The sequence below is a fragment of the Hippichthys cyanospilos genome, chromosome 4, assembly GCF_059441005.1.
Source record: "Hippichthys cyanospilos isolate Australia breed blue-spotted pipefish chromosome 4, RoL_Hcya_1.0, whole genome shotgun sequence".
NCBI lineage: Eukaryota > Metazoa > Chordata > Actinopteri > Syngnathiformes > Syngnathidae > Hippichthys > Hippichthys cyanospilos.
The window spans coordinates 25,465,492-25,484,845 of record NC_142372.1 but is presented as its reverse complement, the minus strand read 5'-3'; the positions used below and the strand labels follow the sequence as shown (position 1 = coordinate 25,484,845).

The window sequence follows — 19,354 nt, the reverse complement described above, 5'->3', positions numbered from 1 at the left end:
AAAAAATTGAAATTTATTGTTATGATATGACAGGCTTCACTTTAATTCGATGTCCGGGCATATCCGTTTATAAAAATCTTCTTGCTCAGAAAAAGAAAGAGGGCCAACAACTACCCATAACAATGTTCTTCTCTCGGCGAAAGACGAAGAGGCACAGCTGGGATTGAAATACGCGAGTGACAATGTTTCCAACTTTGTATTACTATATTAAAATGATTGTTTTAAACAAATTTGGGACTATAAAATAGGTTTTGATTTTTGGTTTTATTCTATATTCAGTATTGCATTCTAAAATCATAAAAAAATAAAGCTGGCTACTTCACGGATTTCACTTTGCACGTGTTATTTTTGGAACGTAACCCCCGCGATAAACGAGAGATTACTGTATTGACACTCCAAGTTGCCCTTAGGTGTGATTGTCTCTGTGTGCCCTGCTATCGGTGAGCAACCACACCAGGGTGTCCCCCGCCTACTGCCCAAAGATGTTTTTGACATTTTCAATCATTTAATTTACTTTTTACAAGGTTCCTACACGTCTCTTCAAGTTCAATTTAAGACTATTTAATACCTTTTTAAGACCGTTTATACACAAACTTAAGACGGCCTGTTTTACAGCCATATCGGCAAAGAAGAAAAATTAAATTTTTGAATTTCACAGTGTGCGTTGATTTGAAAATTAATAGTTCACAGTAACCGTGCAAATTAAATGATGTACTTTTCCCTACGCAGCACAACAACCAGCATTAACTTGACCAACAACAAAATGAAATCAACGCCTGAGCTGTGCACTCGTTATCAATGATGGCCAGTTCTGCCAGTTTTTATTTATGTCCTCTTCTCAGGAGGTTAGAGCTTGCGATAAGGTCAACCATCTTGCTCCCTGCCTTCCACTCAGCCTCCTCTGCCAGCCTGTCTGCATCCCTGACCAGACCCTCAGATACCTCTTGCAGCCGTCTCCTTTTCATTCTTAACTCCTGAAGTTGGTCCTCTGCTCCCTTCCTTTTTGCGCCTTGGCTTCTGCCTCCTTCTTCTTCTTCTACGCCTCAAGATGGACATGGTATCTGGTCCAGGCTGCTGCTACACTCGCCAACAGATCTTTAGTTAGTGGAACCTAATTAAAGTCAGAAAAAGATCACGACAGTTGATCAACTCCTATGGGGCTGGTTAATTGGTACATCATCAGAATCTAACATGTTGCTTCCTTGTCCAATCGCATTATATATAGAAAATAAACACCAGGGAGAACAAAGTTAAAGTGAAGCAGGACCTTTCATTGATTACATACAAATTCAATGTATATTACAAAAAACACACAGGACTATTGTTTAGGTTTAAGGTTTAAGTGCCAGGAGTCAGGATGACATTTAAAGCTATAGGCTTGTCCTTTAGTAAATTTACAATAAGCCCGTCTGTCACTCTGCCTGTACCGTGGGTACACTTTGTTTGTTATTGGAAAGATTAAAAGGTACAATTGTGACTGTAAACATAACGAATGAAGGGGGCGAGACCAGGGATAGCGATACTTACTGTAGGGCTTTAGACACAAAAGTGATTTGTGGCATCACAAAGCATCCCTATTGTCAACGGCGTATTTCTAGTCCAGCCTGGGGCCATTCTTACCTGGGTAACACCTCCATGTTGAATTATGTAGTCACACACCAGCCTTTGTGTGACTACGGTGTCCTCCTGAATGTTGTCACACTCCAATTCTTTGTTAATGGAGAAGCCTCTCTCAACTGTCGCTTGCCCATGGGAGAGGAGAAGCAGATCAAACAATTTCCAGTTCACACTGGGCCCATCCATATAGAGGGACACCAAGCCCCTGAGGTCCAGTTTGCCCATACTGTATGTCCCTGAGAATAAAAGGATTGTGTTTTTATTCACCCAAGTATAAAGGACTAAATAAGCACAGGTTGCTAAAGTGGCTAACTGGTCAATTAACTCTTTCTTATTGACAAAAATTGAAGAAAAAAAAAAGATAAAAAAATAAAAATAAAAATGAATCCTTGTGAATTCTTAACATTCTGTCCTAAGGGTCCAAAATGACCCCCTTTCAATAAACCCCTAAAATGAACCATCTTAATTGAATTTTAAATTTCAAATCTATTGTGCATGATGAAACAACCTGTTATTCATCAATTCGATTCAGTTTTATTTGTATAGCACCACTGACAACAAAAGTAATCTCAACACTGAGGGCATCATAAAACTTGTATCTGAGTTTTCTCTTACACAGTGCTTCATCTAACCAGTGCAAATTTTTATTACAACACCGCTGTCATAATTGTTATCTTTACTAAAGTAGAGGTTTGTTTTTACTATTGCTAAATATACTGCATAGGTGAAATGTGCAGAAATTGGTTTTGAATGAATTTTTGAATGGAAACAACAGTCAACAGTAAACCATCTGGAACTTTTTGGAAACACATAAGAATTCAACTACAAAATACTAATCTTATCAAATTTTTTGAACCATTATCCACAGAAGGTGGGGTTCCGTTTCCATTCTCTGTTAGTGGCTGTTTTCAAGCCACTAACAGAAAGCGGCTAAAGTTTTTTTTTTTTTTTTTTTGCATACATGTGTTAATTAACCTTAGTTCTAATATATATATATATATATATATATATATATATATATATATATATATATATATATATATATATATATATATATATATATATATATATATATAATTTTAATATTTTAAGTGCCAATTGTATCAAAAAAAAAAACACACACACACACACACACACATCAAATGACTGATTTTCAATATAAAAAAGTATTGGCGCCTACAGTTTTTTTTTTTTTTTTTTACCTGTTATTACAGTCTTGGATATGTTAAAGATTAGTAACAACACTGATTTAGCTGAATTATTAGTTTTTGTGTACCATCCTCTAAGATTAAAATGAGATAAAAAAATACCAAACAAAATTGTCATGAACAATCCACTCTCGGACAGTCTGTGCATGTGTGTGTCTGTCATTGTGTGTGTGGTTAATTGTACTTACTTTGAGGTGGGACAGTAAGTCCTTAGCAGTGGAGTGACCCATAAACTCGGAGCCCAGGTGTCGTGATTGCACCTGCCCTTCATCGCAGATGCGAAAGTGCACATCTAGTTGCTTATTCTTTGTGGTCTGGTTGAGGCTCTCATCAAACATGAGCACGAACGGCGACTTGTTTACTTGAGAGACCAGCTCTTCTTTGATGTAAACGGCTAAGCCAAACTTGGCTATATAAGCCGTTTTGTCAGCGCCACGACCCAAATGAGTTCGCAATGTTAGAGTCGGGGAACATGCACTTAAAAGCGCTGAAACTCCCTCGTTGCCATTGTAGGAGTGGTGCTTGGAGGTCGTGTGTAGGGTCCACAAAACCTCAGGTTTCAGGGTAGGCGCGGACCCGAAGGATGTCTGTAGATCGACTTTTGGGCCTGCTCGAGTTGTTTGCGGCAAATAATTCACATGCAAAATTCTGAAACGTGCAGTTTTTGAGTAGAGCTTATAAGATGTTCTTTATTTTTTCCTCCAATTATATAATCAGGTGATTTAGGTTCACAGGTGTAAGTAAAACATGGCAGGACTACATGCCACGTTTTTAGTTGGTCCACCTGTGTAATAAGAGATACGTTAAATGGAATGATGACTTAAATTTTGCTTAGTTCATTTTTTTCAATTATACTCACCACTAGAATACCTTCATAAGACGTTATATGTAGAAATGACTGGTTGCGTAATTAGGATGTCAAGCTGTCTTGGCATTAGTTACTTATCGTTGCGACTTTGTTCACGCAAACTTACAATACTTACCATACTCTTTTGGCACCAATTTTTAATATCTATGTACAATTTTGATGTTTTTACCTGGAGTTCTAAACGCATTAGCTATTTAACATAGCTTTGGATTGTGGGCCATATGGTGACTTCACCTTACAAGCCCAACCGTGGAACAAATTAGTCTTGTAACATGGGGGCCCACTGTACTTCAAAAATAAAAGCGCCCCAGGGCATTTGTGTTCATACATTATGTGGTATGGTAGGGTTCATTTTGAAACATTAGCTGGCGTTCTCATGACATTTAGCAGCTCGTGCAACTCCTTATGCTGTACATTTAATTGGACTTGTGGCCAAACAAGCCCCCCCTAAAAAAAATCTTGTGCTGTGCAGTGACGAGAAATCACGACATCTTGTTGTATGAGATCTCATCTCTGTAAAATCCTTAAAAAAAAAAAAAGTAAATTAACCATAGAACGTTTAAAATACCATGATACAAGACATTTCACGATTTACAAAAAAAAAAAAACAATCAGTTTCAACTGCAGTTCTTGCTGCATTATTTGTTAAGGCCTTTTTATTTTGAGGATGGTCAACGGCACTAGTTTACAGTGTGTTAACTGCGGTCAAACACTGGCCAGCAAAGGCGGGTGAGAAAAACTTTTAAGAGATACACAATGCTAATCTGAGCATGTTTCTGTTAGTCCTCATCAAGAGGAGTTTGTCAGTGATGACTGAAAAGTTCCATTGTTGAGTGAAAAGTTCCATTCATACTGACTCAATTCTCAGGATTGGCAAAATGTCCTCCTTGCAAAGACAGTAAAATATACAGGTTTCATGGAATTGCTCTTTTAAACAACAAAATCCAATCTGCAATGCTTGAAACATAAAAAAGACAGCAGCTACTTTCAGCAACTTAATCATTTAATTGAAATGACAAAAACCCAAAAATAAAGCTTGGTATGAACATGACAAAGACTGGTTTGGGACTAAATCATGAGATTGTGAATGCATTGGAGTAGCTACATTTTGGACAAAGAAGTGTCCGACTTGACCTAAGTTGCGACTAATTTCATCAAGCAGATGATACGGTTGAAATTTAATGCTAACTCTATGATGAGTATGAGTTTCTTGGACTCGCTTGAATTTTGAAAGTTCAGACTCGAGACTTACTCATTACTTGCACATATGTAACTTTCTCCCACCACTGAAGAAGTTTTCTAAAATATCCTTGTTGACAAAATATTTGAATAGGAAAAAAAAAAAGTCTACAATTGAACATGGCCTCATCATTATAATATAAAATAAATAAAACATTATTTACCAGCAGTGTACATACAAAATAAAAGAAAACAAGACTGGATGCTAAAAGTTTAAGCAATGATCCAAATGCAACAGTTTTCATTGGTCAAGTCACGCGGCAGAAACATACCATATTACAAGTCAATGGTTCCACTGATTTTGAACTTTTTTGCTGAGCGTTCGCTGGCTCGCTGCTCAAACTTGTTCCCGTAGATGAAAGACACAAAGCCCTCTATTTCGACTTGAAATACGCTGTTCCTCTTTGGAATGACTGAAAAAAGGGAACGGTATAGGAATTGGTAAAACACAACAAATGCACTGACAATGTATTATTACGTGCTTGGGGTGTGGGATTACTTGAAATATTCCTCGTGATGCGACATGTGAAGATGTGGCATGTGATCATGTACGCTCAGGTGCATACTAGCTTTTTCAGAAATCAGTCTGACTACTCTGAGTGTGAGTGGTTTGTGCATTCAAACATTTTTCTCAATAGTGCAGAATGTAGCAAAGCGCGTTCATTAACATCAACGTTCCCAGAGTATGTAGGAGTGGCAGTCTACAGGTTCCTGTTTAATTTGCAAGGTGTACCACATGAGTTGGCCATTATGGCCATTATGGCCAGCCTATTGACAAGGCTTGCACATAAGAAACCCGCGCATCACCCGCGCTTGGCTTCAAACTCATACCGTTGCATGTTTGTCGTTTAAATTTTTCTGACATTCGTCGATTCCTAACTTCTTTGTGCTCCATATCTTAACAGCGGGTCAAAAATATATAATGCTGCCAAGGAAAAAATTTAAAATACAGAGCGCCAGCCTTCACCCGCGCTTGGCTCCAAACTCATACCGTTGCATGTTTGTCATTTAAATGTTTCTGACTTTCGTTTATTCCTAACTTCTTTGTGCTCCATATCGTAATAGCGGGTCAAAAATATATAATGCACACCGAGGAAAGAATTAAAAAGACAGCGGAGCCGGCCTTCACCTGCTTTGCTCCAAACTCATACCGTTGCATATTTGTCATTTAAATTTCCCTGAATTTCGTTTATTTGTAACTTCTTTGTGCTCCATAACGAAATAGCTGGTCAAAAATATATAATGCATGCCGAGGGGAAAACCAAAAGGATTGCGGCGCAGCGCGTTCATGAGTGCATGGCTTGATCTGGATCTATTCTGCGCTCTGCGGCTCCTGTTTAGTAGTTAAAAAGCAAATATCAATAACATTCCCTGTTTTATCAGATTTTTTTAAATAACAAATATTTCTTAGTATAATATCCATACAACGCTTATATTGTATGAATAAAGTTTATATTCTATTAATAAAGTATGATGGTTTTGCTGATTGTTTTTAATACATACCCTTTAGTAAAGCACCATCCAGTGGGTGCACAACGCAACTCTATCTAGTGAATGCATAATGCAACCCCAGCCAGTACTATGGTTTTAACTCTATGTGCGCCTTATAGTCCGGCGCGCCTTGTATATGGCATTTTTTTTTTTTTTTTTTTTGAAACTCGGCCATTCGTTGATGGTGCGCCTTATAATCCGGTGCACCTTATAGTGCGGAAAATACGGTAATTCTCAGTTTTCTATATAGATCCAGATATCATTTTTTTATTACCACACTAACTCGTCTAGTCAAAAGGTTATTTTTATCACAGCAATCTACAGAATTGCATGACCCACCACCCTGGCTAAACTGGATACCATTTATCACTCTGGCCTGATATTTAGAACAAACTCAGCCTTTACAACCCACCACTGTACCTTAAACTGTCTCACAGGACTATCATCTCTCAACAACCAAATGTCATCAAACTGGTATTATGTCACTCTGTTCAAGGTACTCTACCTCAATAAATCTGCTCCAAGTTCAGTCTACTGTAAATCTCAGGTCAACTAGTTGGCCGCGTTTTGAAGTTCCCATTATAAGGACTGAATTAGGGAGGAAGAGTCTGTCCTATTTTGGACCATGGGCACGGAACGATCTGCAAGGCCACTTGAAACCAAGCTCCCTTTTGTTCATTGCAAGCACGGTTTTTCCAAACTCCTTGTCACTAGCTGTTCTTGTAATTAATGGACTACTCTTATTACAACTTTTATTGATGTGGTCATTACTGCTATTGTTAATAATTTTAATGTAATTATTATTATTTTTCTTGCTTTCTTATAATACTTTGAAATTTCTCACCCTTCTGAACTTTTGTTAAATTTGGATCCTGCTGCTGCTTTCTGTAAACCTTTCTCCGGGACGTCCTTGCAAAAGAAATGTAAACCTCAATGGATCTCTTGCCGGTTAAATAATGATTTAAAATAATAATAATAAAACATTAAAAAAAAAAAAATCGTAAAGTTGAGTGGTTTGATTTAAGTCAAAAAGATATATCAATTACATACTTTTTGGGTGGTATTCCAAAATGTTGGAATTTGTGGTAACAGAATATTTGGCTGTTGTAAAATGTAGAAATGCTTAAATTAAAACAATAAAAATGGTTGAGATTTTGTTAAGTGGGAATTTTTGACCGGGTTAAACTTCACAGTTTGTATGCTTTGTCCAATTTAATCAGTCGAAATATAAAAATATTTTTTGGGGAAGTGGATTTTTTTAATGGGTGATTTTGTGGAATTTTTGGCAGTGGTACAGTTTCTCACTTTTCTGCATAAAATCATAAAATTTGCATACAATCGCCATCAAATGTAATCTGATCTTTGTCGAAATCACACAGATGAAACAACCGTGTCTGCTTTAACTAAAACCAAACATTTATAGGTTTTCATCTTTTAATGAGGATAGCATGCAAGCAATGACAGAAGGGGGAGGAATAAGTAACTCAACCATCACATTCAATATTTTGTGGACCCCCTTTTGGCAGCAATAACTTCAACCAGGCACTTCCTGTAGCTGCAGATCAGTCTGGCACATTGATCAGGACTACTCGTGGCCCATTCTTCTTGACGAAACTACTGTAGTTCAGTCAGATTCCTGGGATGTCTGGCTTGAATCACTCTTCTGAGGTCATGCCACAGCATCTCAATTGGGTTCAAGTCTGGACTTTGACTTGGCCACTCCAGAACATGTATTTTGTTCTTCTGAAACCATTATGAAGTTGATTTACTTGTGTGTTTTGGATCATTGTCTTGTTGCAGCACCTATCCTTTCTTTTAGCTTCAACTGTCTGACAGACAGCCTCAGGTTTTCCTGCAAAACATCCCGATAAACTTTTGAATTCATTTTTCCAGTAATGATTGCAAGTTGTCCAGGCCCTGAGGCAGCAAAACAGCCCCAAACCATGATGCACCCTCCTTCATGGTGGGGGTGAGGTGTTGATGATGGTGAGCTGTTCCATTTTTCCTCCACACATGACATTGTGTGTTGCTCCCAAACAATTAAACTTTGGTTTCATCAGTGCACACAATATTTTGCCAAAACTTCTGGAGTGTCTAAGTGCTTTTTAGCGAGCATTAAATGAGCAACATTTTTAGACAGCAGTGCCTTCCTCCGTGGACTCCTCCCATACATCACATTGAAAATAAATAACATAACAGAAATGCAACTAAAAAGTAACTAAAATGCAGCAGTTGCTTTTGGTTTGTTATTATTAAGTACTATTGCTGTCGGTACAACTGACTTGTGATACCAAGATGTCCTGATTTGCCTCAGTAGGAGTCTGTCATTTGACCTTGTGCTTCTTAAAAACTTTGTGAACAGAGGGTGTGTTGGATCAATTAAAATCTGGTTGATCTTTCTTAAAATTAGATCATTGTATAGCTTGACTGCAGATATTTGGTCCACTACAGTCCCACTTTTGGGTGGTTTTAGTTAGAGCAGACACTGTTGTTTCATCTGTGTGATTTTAACAAAGATCAGATCACATGTGATGGTGATTTCATTCAGAAATGTGAGAAATTCCAAAAGGTTCAGATACTTTTTCATACCACTGTATGTGAAATGTTGAAAGTCCTTTCCAAGGTGAATTAAATAAGCTGAGTGTGCTGAATTTGTAATGTGCAAAATGTTGGCAAAGCAGAACACTTCCTATTGATAACAGGTCACTTCATATTATTTTTGGAGCATTTCCAAGTTACCTATTGGATCATGGGGAATTGGGGAACACTTCATTTCCAGACAGAGGCGTCATTAAGCCTATTTTGGGGGGGCTGAATCCCCCCAGACAACTTTCAAAAGCCGCCTAAATGATTAAAGTTGCATTTTTATTATACAGTACTTTCATTTTATTATTTATGATGATTATTTGATTTGCAAAACCCAGATGTTCCCCCAAACAAGCAAGTGCCCTATATTAAGCGAGGAATGACTCGGATGTTTTCCAAACTTAACAGGAAGTATTCCATCAACATCATCAGGAAGTAATGCTAAGATGCCCCAAAATCAACAAGTTCACCAAACTGAACAATAATTTATCCCCAAATTCCCCAAAATCAATAAGAAATTATTCAAATTGTACAGGAAGTGACTAGGTAAGGTAAAGTTGTATGGGTTATTTCAGTCTGATTTTAATACATTTTAATAACACAGTATTGTAGTTCTAAGAACAACAACAATAAAAAAAAATAAACGCATGCAGTATATGCAAGAATGTATGCAAAAAAAGTGTGTACACATAGTAAGCCTAGCCCATAATTTTCAACAAACCAAAAATAAAGAATTTGAGAATTTAAAAAAAATGGTTTCTCGACTTAAGTCATCCAAATCAATTTAACAGCTGCAATGACCAGCTGATGGTGGATGGAAGCACCATGAATGCTGTATTTTTGCTGACCCTAACAGCGGAAAATCAAGTGATTACGCTGTTGTGATTCCATGCATAGAGTAATTTGATTCGTTTAATTCCAGCTCACAGCACATGAAGTGTTTGCTTGGAAATACTTTTAAAGCTGTAAAGATGACCAAAGATCTGCTTTCTCTTAATTACTATCTTAAATAAAGTTTCAAGTAAATCAAGTCTTACACACATGGGGCAGCTTGCCTGAAATATTTCATATTTATATCCATACTGAGCACAAGTGACTATACATTGATTGACAGCTTGGTATCCAATGAGATTGCCTGTTGTGTTCACCCGGAACGAGCAAACGAGAGGGCTGTCACATCAACTTGGGCGGGAGGAAGTAGGTTTATATTATTAAAGTACAAAAACTAACAAGGTAGTTCTGTCGAATGATACAATACAGTAATGATCATAAACAAACGTAACGTGTGCGCAGAACTGAGCGCATGCAGAGGACGACTCGATGTTGAGCAAACGTGATGATGAGAGAGGGGGGGAGACCACGAGCGAGAGCGAGATGTTGAGCGAGAGAGGGCTATCGTGAGCGAACGAAAAGGAATTTTGAGTGAGCAACTTCTTTTTCTGAGTTCAAAATCCATCGACGCTCGCTCAAACTCTTATCATTACGCGCTCAAGAGTTTTTTTCCTGCCCCCAAAATCCGTTTTCGCTCGCTCAGCTTTATTTTATGTGCTCAAAATGTTTTCTTGCACACTCGCAATTGTGGCACAAATATAACGCCATAGAGTATTGCGAGCGAGAGCGAGATGTTGACCGAGACAGTGCTATCGCGAGCGAGCAAAAAGGATTTTTGAGCGAGGAACGTCATTTCCATATTTTTTTTCTGCGCTCAAAATCTTGTTTTCGCTCGCTCAGCTTTGATTTCTATGCTCATAATTTTTTTTTGCGCACTCGCAATTGTGGCACAAATATAACGCCAAACGCGGGGCGGGTAATATTTTGCCGTACATGCGAGGCCCCGCGTGTTGAAAATATCCTGACCCGAGCATCACTACAACACATGGAGTGTGTAGAGCAAATGCAGTTTTTTTTTTAACCTTTACATATCTGTAATATGTACCGTGTGTGTGCGTGTGTGTTTTGTGAAGAATGCTGAGATATAAAATAACCAGTAGCCCATTGAATAAGCTACCCTTTTTGGTTTATATATTTGTAAATCTGACACTAAAGGAGTCAGTGCCTCATCAACCATGAACCTCACCCCACGTCACTGCTGTACTTGCAGATGGAAGAAGTTTAACCACCGGTGACCATTTTTTGTTGCCATGTCCGTGCAGTTCATATCATAAGGAAATCATAAACTGGACTTCTGGTAAATAAGGACATTCTCTGGTGGCCTGGATGGTGCTTGCTCTTGTTGTATATCTTAACTGTAGAGATCTATAATGTGTTGATTACATGTTTTCTGTCAGCAATGTGCATTCAGGCATAAATGTGAAACGCTGTGTGCGTTTATTTCTCAGTAAGTGTTGCAATTTCTATGTAAAAAAAAAAAAAAAAAAAGCTCTGCTTCCTTATTCTGTGGTTCATGACACTCACTCAACAAATAGAGATGACTGTGTAGCATAACAGCTGTGGATCTGGCTATGTACATCTAACAAATGAAACCGCAACTAAAACAGAAAGTCAACACACAAATGTAAATACGTAACCAGCAACTATTTATCTTAGAGCAAACACAGCTGCAGTACCCATTCATACTCGTACAGTTCCATACAGTACACGGTATGTACACAGTACATACAAGACTTGCAGGCCCACATGGCATCCTTCGGGATGTCTTTGTGGGACTCACTGATGTGCAGGGAGGACAAGAAGGCGCGCAGGGTGAGGTTCCTCTCCCTTGCCAGTGGAGGAACACCTGCTGGAGTTCCTGGCAGTGTCAGACCTGAGCTTGCAGGGATGCAAGAGCCAGGAGGGGCACAGGCGGGCTAACACCATCTTGCCGCACATCAGCAGGTCCCTCTTCAACTGTTTTGTTGCTAACTTCTACAAGGACGTGACTTCAGAGGCAAGGAAGAACAAGGCCTTGGAGCATGAAACTGGCAAGAAGGGTCAAAGAGGGCAGGAAGGAAACGGTGAGAACAGAAACTTGTACTAGTCCGGGAAGCTGACCAGGTCCTACAAGTCATAGGCCAACAGGCTTTAAAGTGAATGCTGATGGACAAGAGCCAGATAGCCAGCATAACGTGGGGCGGCAATAGTGACATTGAATTCAACCTAAATAAGTTGTGATTGTACTGTATATAGAAAAATGCAAAATTTGCTTTTGTTGAGTATAATTAAAATGTTTATGCATGCTCGACTCAAGTATAACATTTCTGATGTGAAAATTAAGTGATTTTTTTAAAGTTAAAACCCTAGGTCAAAATTGCACCAAAAAAAAAAAAAGGCAGCTATTTCGGCCAAAAAGTCATAAATATGTTAAATACTGCTATTGCTCCTGAAAATATAGATTATTATCCCTGCATTTGGTGATTTTTGTGCATCTAGTGTAAAATTTGAGGATTTTATAGCCATTTCAAGTTTTGTTTTACTTCTATCAAAAATCTGGATTTTATTAGGGGACAACTGAATTTTTTTTTATGCTGCTGCTCATGGAGACTCAAAAATGTCTAAGGCAGGTGCCTGTGTTGGTTTTAGGTTGCACGCTGCTTCAGTTTTGAAAATATTAAAATTTTAAGTTTTTTGTCCCTGCATTTGGTGATTTTTGTGTATCTAGTGTAAAATTTGAGGATTTTATAGCCATTTCAAGTTTTGTTTTAATTCTATAAAAAATAATCTGGATTTTATTAGGGAATGACTTTGAATTTTTTGATGCCGCTCATATATGTCTAAGGCAGGTGCCTGTGTTGGTTTTAGGTCGCAGGCTGCTTTGGTTTTGAAAATATTAAAATTTTAAGTTTTTGAAAATAGGCCCCCTACCGATCGGCCCTGGGCCCCCTTTCCATTCAACTAATAGTGACATCTATGCTATGTCGCCATTTGAAGCACACGTCACCAGTTGTTTACATGCATGTCACTGTTTGTAAAACATAAGTGTCACCATTTGCACTGTCAAAGTGTCATTCAGGATTTTATGTCAGTTATTCTTGATATTCAATGTCATTTCGTAATGCACGTCACAATTTTAAGCACTCTATTTTAATTAGCATATAAATTGAGTTCCTTTTGTGAAGCCTTTGTCAGAAGGTAACTTGTACTCTCCTGGATAGAACTGCTTATTACGTTCATGCTTAATCTTCTGTTGTTTTTAGGAATAAATAATGGAAACCTGTTACTTGCTGAAGTTGTTCTTGGATCCTGGAATACCACTTTGTGACGGAAAGAGAGAGCAGCAAGCGAGAAATAGCTGCACGTGCATCGTCTTCTTTTGTCCATCGTTGTTCCACCCAGCTAATTAGGAATCAAAATTTAGCACGAAATTCTAAAATCTGAACAAGTTTATAAGACCACCAGTTATAATCCTGGGTCGACTTGATTCCCGATGGTCAACCCAAGTAGTTCTTAGGCAAGACCCTTCATGCTATGTGACTACACCTCAGATGAGTGACATACAGTAACAATTAGGGCTGCAAGATCAATGCATGCATCCATTTTCTATAGCCGCTTATTCTCACAAGGGTCGCAGGCTTGCTGGTGCCTATCTCAGCTAGCTTCAGGCAGTAGAAGGGGGACGCCCTGAACTGGTTGCCAGCCTATCGCAGGGCACACAGAGACAAACAACCATTGACACACCGAATCGCACCTAAGGACAATTAAGTTTGTCCAATTCATCTGCCATGCATGTTTTTGGAGTGTAGGAGGAAGCCGGAGTACCCGGAGAGAACCCACGCAGGCTTGGGGAGAACATGCAAACTCCACAAAGGAAGGCCGGAGTAGGGCTGCACGTTTATGTCCAAAATAATAATCCCGATTATTTTGCTCAATATTGAAATCATGTTTATTAATCATGTTTGGTCATACATGTCTATTTGTTGCCCTTGTTTTAAACAACCAGTATATAAACACGACTTCAAAGCTTGATACTTACAAATAATTATAATAATAATAATAATAAACATAAATAAATATTGAAACATTCACGCAAGACATGGCAAAAACTTGGCACACAGGGTAACACAGCTAACCTACCGTATTTTCCGCACTATAAGGCGCACCGGATTATAAAGCACACCATCAATGAATGGCCGAGTTAAAAAAAAAAAAAAGTCATATATAAGGCGCACCGGATTATAAGGCGCAAATAGAGTTGAAACCATAGTACTGGCTGGGGTTGCATTATGCATTCACTAGATAAGAGTTGCGTTGTGCAGCCACTGGATGGTGCTTTACTAAAGGGTATGTATTAAAAACAATCAGCAAAATCATCATACTTTATTAATAGAATATAAACTTTATTCATACAATATAAGCGTTGTATGGATATTATACTAAGAAATATTTGTTATTTAAAAAAATCGGATAAAACAGGGAATGTTATTGATAATTGCTTTTTAACTACTAAACAGGAGCCGCAGAGGGCAGAATAGATCCAGATCAAGCCATGCACTCATGAACGCGCTGCGTCGCAATCCTTTTGATTTTCCCCTCGGCATGCATTATTTATTTTTGACCAGCTATTTTGTGATGGAGCACAAAGAAGTTACAAATAAACGAAAGTCAGGGAAATTTAAATGACAAACATGCAACGGTATGAGTTTGGAGCAAAGCGGGTGAAGGCTGGCGCCGCTGTCTTTTTCATTCTTTCCTCGGCGTGCATTATATTTTTTTGACCCGCTATTACGATATGGAGCACAAAAAAGTTAGGAATAAACGAAAGTCAGAAACATTTAAACGACAAACATGCAACGCTATAAGATTGGAGCCAAGCGCGGGTGAAGGCTGGCGCGCTGTATTTTTAATTTTTTCCTTGGCAGCATTATATATTTTTGACCCGCTGTTAAGATATGGAGCACAAAGAAGTTAGGAATCGACAAATGTCAGAAAAATTTAAGCGACAAACATGCAACGGTATGAGTTTGAAGCCAAGCGCGTGTGAAGGCTGGCGCCGCTGTCTTTTTCATGTTTTCCTCGGCGTGCATTATATATTTTTGACCCGCTGTTACGATAAGGAGCACAAAGAAGTTAGGAATCAATGAGACAAACATGCAATGGTATGAATTTGGAGCCAAGCGCGGGTGAAGTCTGGCGCCGCAATCTTTTTAATTTTTTCCTTGGCGTGCATTATATATTTTTGACATGCTGTTACGATATGGAGCACAAAGAAGTTAGGAATCAACAAAAGTCAGGGAAATTTAAATGAAAAACATGCAAAAGTATGAGTTTGGAGCCAAGCGCGGGTGAAGGCTGGCGCCGCTGTCTTTTTCATTTTTTCCTTGGCGTGCATTATATATTTTTGATCCGCTATTACGATATGGAGCACAAAGAAGTTACGAATAAACGAAAGTCAGGGAAATTTAAACGACGGTATGAGTTTGGAGCCAAGCGCGTGTAAAGGCTGGCGCCGCTGTCTTTTTATTTTTTTCCTAAGTGTGCATTATATATTTTTGACCCACTATTACGATATGGAGCACAAAGAAGTTACGAATGAACGAAAGTCAGGGAAATTCAAACGACAAACATGCAACGGTATGACAAACATGCAACGGTATGAGTGAGAAGCCAAGCGCGGGTGAAGGTGTGGCACCGCCGTCTTTTTCATTTTTTCCTCGGCGTGCATTATATATTTTTGACCCGCTATTACGATATGGAGCACAAAGAAGTTACGAATAAACAAAAGTCAGGGTAATTTAAATGACAAACATGAGTGTGGAGCCACACACTCTTAAGTCCTCAAAAAAAAAAAAAAAAAAAAAAATCGTGTTGGGCCTGAAAATCGAGTTAATTAATCGCGCCTGGTCGTGTTGGCTTTAATACCCTTGGGCCAGGTCAGTTTGAACTGGATTTTTTAGGCATAAACTACAGTTTATGCAGTCAGCACATGATTTGATCCATATACAAGGCGCACCGTCAGCTTAAAAAAAAAAAAAAAAAAAATCACGCTTTTGGGTGCGCCTTATAGTGCGGAAAATACGGTACTTGCTGAGTGTTAACCAATGAAAAAAAATTATGCCTCCTTAGAACCAAGAACATTATTTATTTTAATCAATTAGCAGTCAAAACATAATTTTTGGTCATTTAAAACTGAATTTATTCAAATCTTTTGTTGGATTTTTCAAAAGGGTTCTCAATTGACAGCTAGCACGGTACGTATATTATAGGAATAAGGTGGTATATTAGGGTGAGATGAGGCTTTTGTCATGTAAGCACTTGGGAAAACTACCATCTCAAGGCTTTTATGGTGGAATTAAAAGCTGATAACTCGGGAGGGCGCCGAAGCCAACTTCAGCGTTGTCATCGCGTACCACTCTCTCAGTTGAGGCTACTGCTAAACCTTGGTTTATGCTTGACGGGTGAATGGTCCGCACAGAAATAGGATGCACGGAATCTCTCCGGCATGCATTTTGAAGCACTTCTGTGACCTTCCATAAGCAATCGTCATAGGCCATGTTTTCCAAATTTCCGGAAGGTACACGTTGCGGAAAATCTAGCCTGCATGGAGCAGCATGGTTGCTGAATGATGACCTCGCAGACGAGTCAAGCATAAACCAAGTTGCCGTCCTTTACGCCGCCACTGCATGATTGGCTTGCATGCAATTTTTTAAACTTAATGAAGTCTTAATCTTGCATTTGCCCTATGGTGGTAGGATGAAGGGCTTGATTTGACAGCAGACTTTTTTTTAAACGCTAATTTTGCTGTGGAACATCAAAATTAATCGTGGCAGCCAATATCGTGATTGAGATTAAAATTTGATTAATTGTGCAGCCTTAGTAACAATAGAAAGTCGCTATTACAACTGGAGATGGATTAAGTCCTATGTGCTTCATCCATGATACAAGGATGTTACGGAAAGTGGAAAGCCAGGACACAAGGGGATTATTTCATCATCACCCCAAATGCCGAGTGGGTTCCAAGATCTACTGTACAAGCAGAAAAATTCAACACAACTGTGACCTGACCTGAGAGAGAAGATCCTTCAGTTCTGAAGGAACTCAATTACCTCCTGCTTAACTAACCCTTTACTGGGCAAGGCGGCTGCTTTCGGCCAATCGTCTAAACAGACAAAACAGCCGAAAGTGTCCGTAACATCCATCCATCCATTTTCTATAGCCGCTTAACCTCACAGGGGGCACAGGCTTGCTGTCGCCTATCTCAGCTGGCTTCGGGCAGTAGGCGGGGACAACCTGAACTGATTGCCAGCCAATCGCAGGGCACACAGAGACGAACGACTAATCACGCGCCCAATCACACCTAAGTACAATTTAGTATGTCCAATTCACCTGCCAGCATGTTTTTGGGAAGTGGGAGGAAGCCGGATTAAGCGGAGAGAACCCACTCGGGCTCGGGGAGAACATGCATATTCCACACAGGAACGCTGGAACCAGGTGGATTTGAACTGGGACCTTTGAACTTTGAGGCGGACGTGCTAGTGCCCGTGTCCGTAACACTCTGTTTAACACATAACGGACCCCAAAATTTCTCTAAAGTCCTGAAAATTCCTGCCTATTTAGGATTTCAAAATAGAAAAACATGTGCATAATAAAGGCCATTTTGGCAGAAAGCGGCCATTATTTCCAGCAAAGGCTATCATCAGAATCACTACTGAATGACGGCAACACAGTAAGTATGCCTTCCAGAGAAGATCACTGAGACAAAGTGGCAGATCTATGCAGCAGTATCGGTTCTGCTCAAAATGACGACGACCCAACTTCTGGCTGGTGTTCCGCGGTCAATAGGTAGGACCCAAATCTGCCAATGTAACAGGCTGACACGACAGGGCCATGATGGGCAACTGTCAGGTTGGTGTGTGGAGGGCCTTACAGCTTAATTCCAAACTTGTTTTAAGGGTCCCTTACCTCAAAATTCTACACACAATACCTCATTCTGACATAGGCCGTGTGCAATTGAAAATTGCAATTTCTTTTTAAGAAAATTTTTTTTTTTGAAGGAATCAGATTTCAATTTCCAATTTTCTGGGCAATCCTATAAGCGTCAGCACTTGTCGATCAAGACTGATTCCAATAAGATTCATTGCATGAGGCTGGAAGTGGATGCATACGTGATTGTATATTACTAGCTGGCTAGCCAATTGTTTGTAGGATAAAGGATTTAGTCGCTACTTTCAGTGGCAACAATTACACTGCTAGAAAATAAGAATGGAGTTTGTAAAATTATTAGCGTCCGTGGTGAATACAATGCATTTAATGTTTCATATTCTTATGATGTTATGATATTGTCTGTAAATTTATAAGCAATTCTGGTGAAAATGTATTTTATTTAAAGGTTTATATTCTTATAATGTTAAAATATAAAACTACTGTTATACAGATGTGAAGAGATATTACGTTGTAAGAGTCACTAATAGAGTGGTGGTACATTTGGCTGATTAGTGCAGTTAGGTTGTGAAAGTGAGTGTGAATGGTTGCCAGTCAAAATGTGTGCCTTGTATAGACTGACGAAAATCTCAGGGAGTTGTCTGCTTTTATTTGTGGTATTGGGGGTGGGGATACTGTTCCCGACAAATTATATATATATATATATATATATATATATATATATATACAGTGGGCCCCCGGGTTACGAACTTAATCCGTTCTGCGGCTACGCTCGTATCTCGGATTGCTCGTATAGCGGGCAATCCAGACCCATGTTAATTCGTGAATGCGTGCAACGCGCGCAGATGCCTTAGGTAAAATCATCACGCTGTATACATATATTAATATTAAGTGACATAATCTACTGTACAGTTGCATTAAATAACAAATACAAAGGAAAAATGACTTTTACCTTTGGAAAGACGTGACTTGTGCTGAGATAAGCAGAGATGAGCAAAGATGAATGCTCGAAGTCAATACGGTAAATCGGATATGCTATTGGTCTTACAGTGTCAAAGTAACTTTTTCAGTCAGGGTTTTCTCTACTTCCTTCCATCCCAACCAGCTGTGCCATCAAGCTAGATAAAGGCGTTCGGCCAATAGCATATCGGCACTTCTGTGATTGACGTGTGACGCCGGCCAATAGCATCTCCGTGAGTGAGACCGGGTGACCTTAATCGACCAATAGCATATTGGCGTCTCCTTGACTGACTGATAATTATTCGCACTTTTTTTTTAAACGGTTGGAATGTATTGACATCTTATTGATAAACACATTTAAACCTGTGACGATTTTTTGTCCTGCAATCGGCACACTTAATTTCATGTCAGCTGTTTTTCCCGACGTGAATTGAGCTGGGCGGAGGCGGAGCGGAGGTAGTGTGTGTTGTATTTACTAGGCACCACACTTGTTGCTTGTTCGAGCGTCAGTTCACCGTTGGTTACAACTCACAGAATTGCAAGATTGGCGCTGTACCAAAGCATGTCGGGA

At 39.1% G+C, this 19,354-nt stretch overlaps 1 protein-coding gene across 7 annotated transcripts in view; it reads right to left on the bottom strand.

The window, feature by feature from the left end:
- Positions 1-4,675: 4,675 nt before the first annotated feature.
- The window catches only part of pop4 (POP4 homolog, ribonuclease P/MRP subunit), a 25,921-nt gene continuing 11,242 nt past the window's right edge, over positions 4,676-19,354 (bottom strand). For 4 of the 7 annotated variants that reach the window (XM_088413760.1, XM_088413759.1, XM_088413755.1 and 1 more), the window contains one exon: positions 4,676-5,345. In XM_088413760.1, the coding sequence (XP_088269886.1) occupies positions 5,209-5,345 (137 nt within the window). In that variant the 3' untranslated portion in view covers positions 4,676-5,208. The other 3 variants (XM_088413756.1, XM_088413757.1, XM_088413758.1) reach the window with 3 other exon arrangements.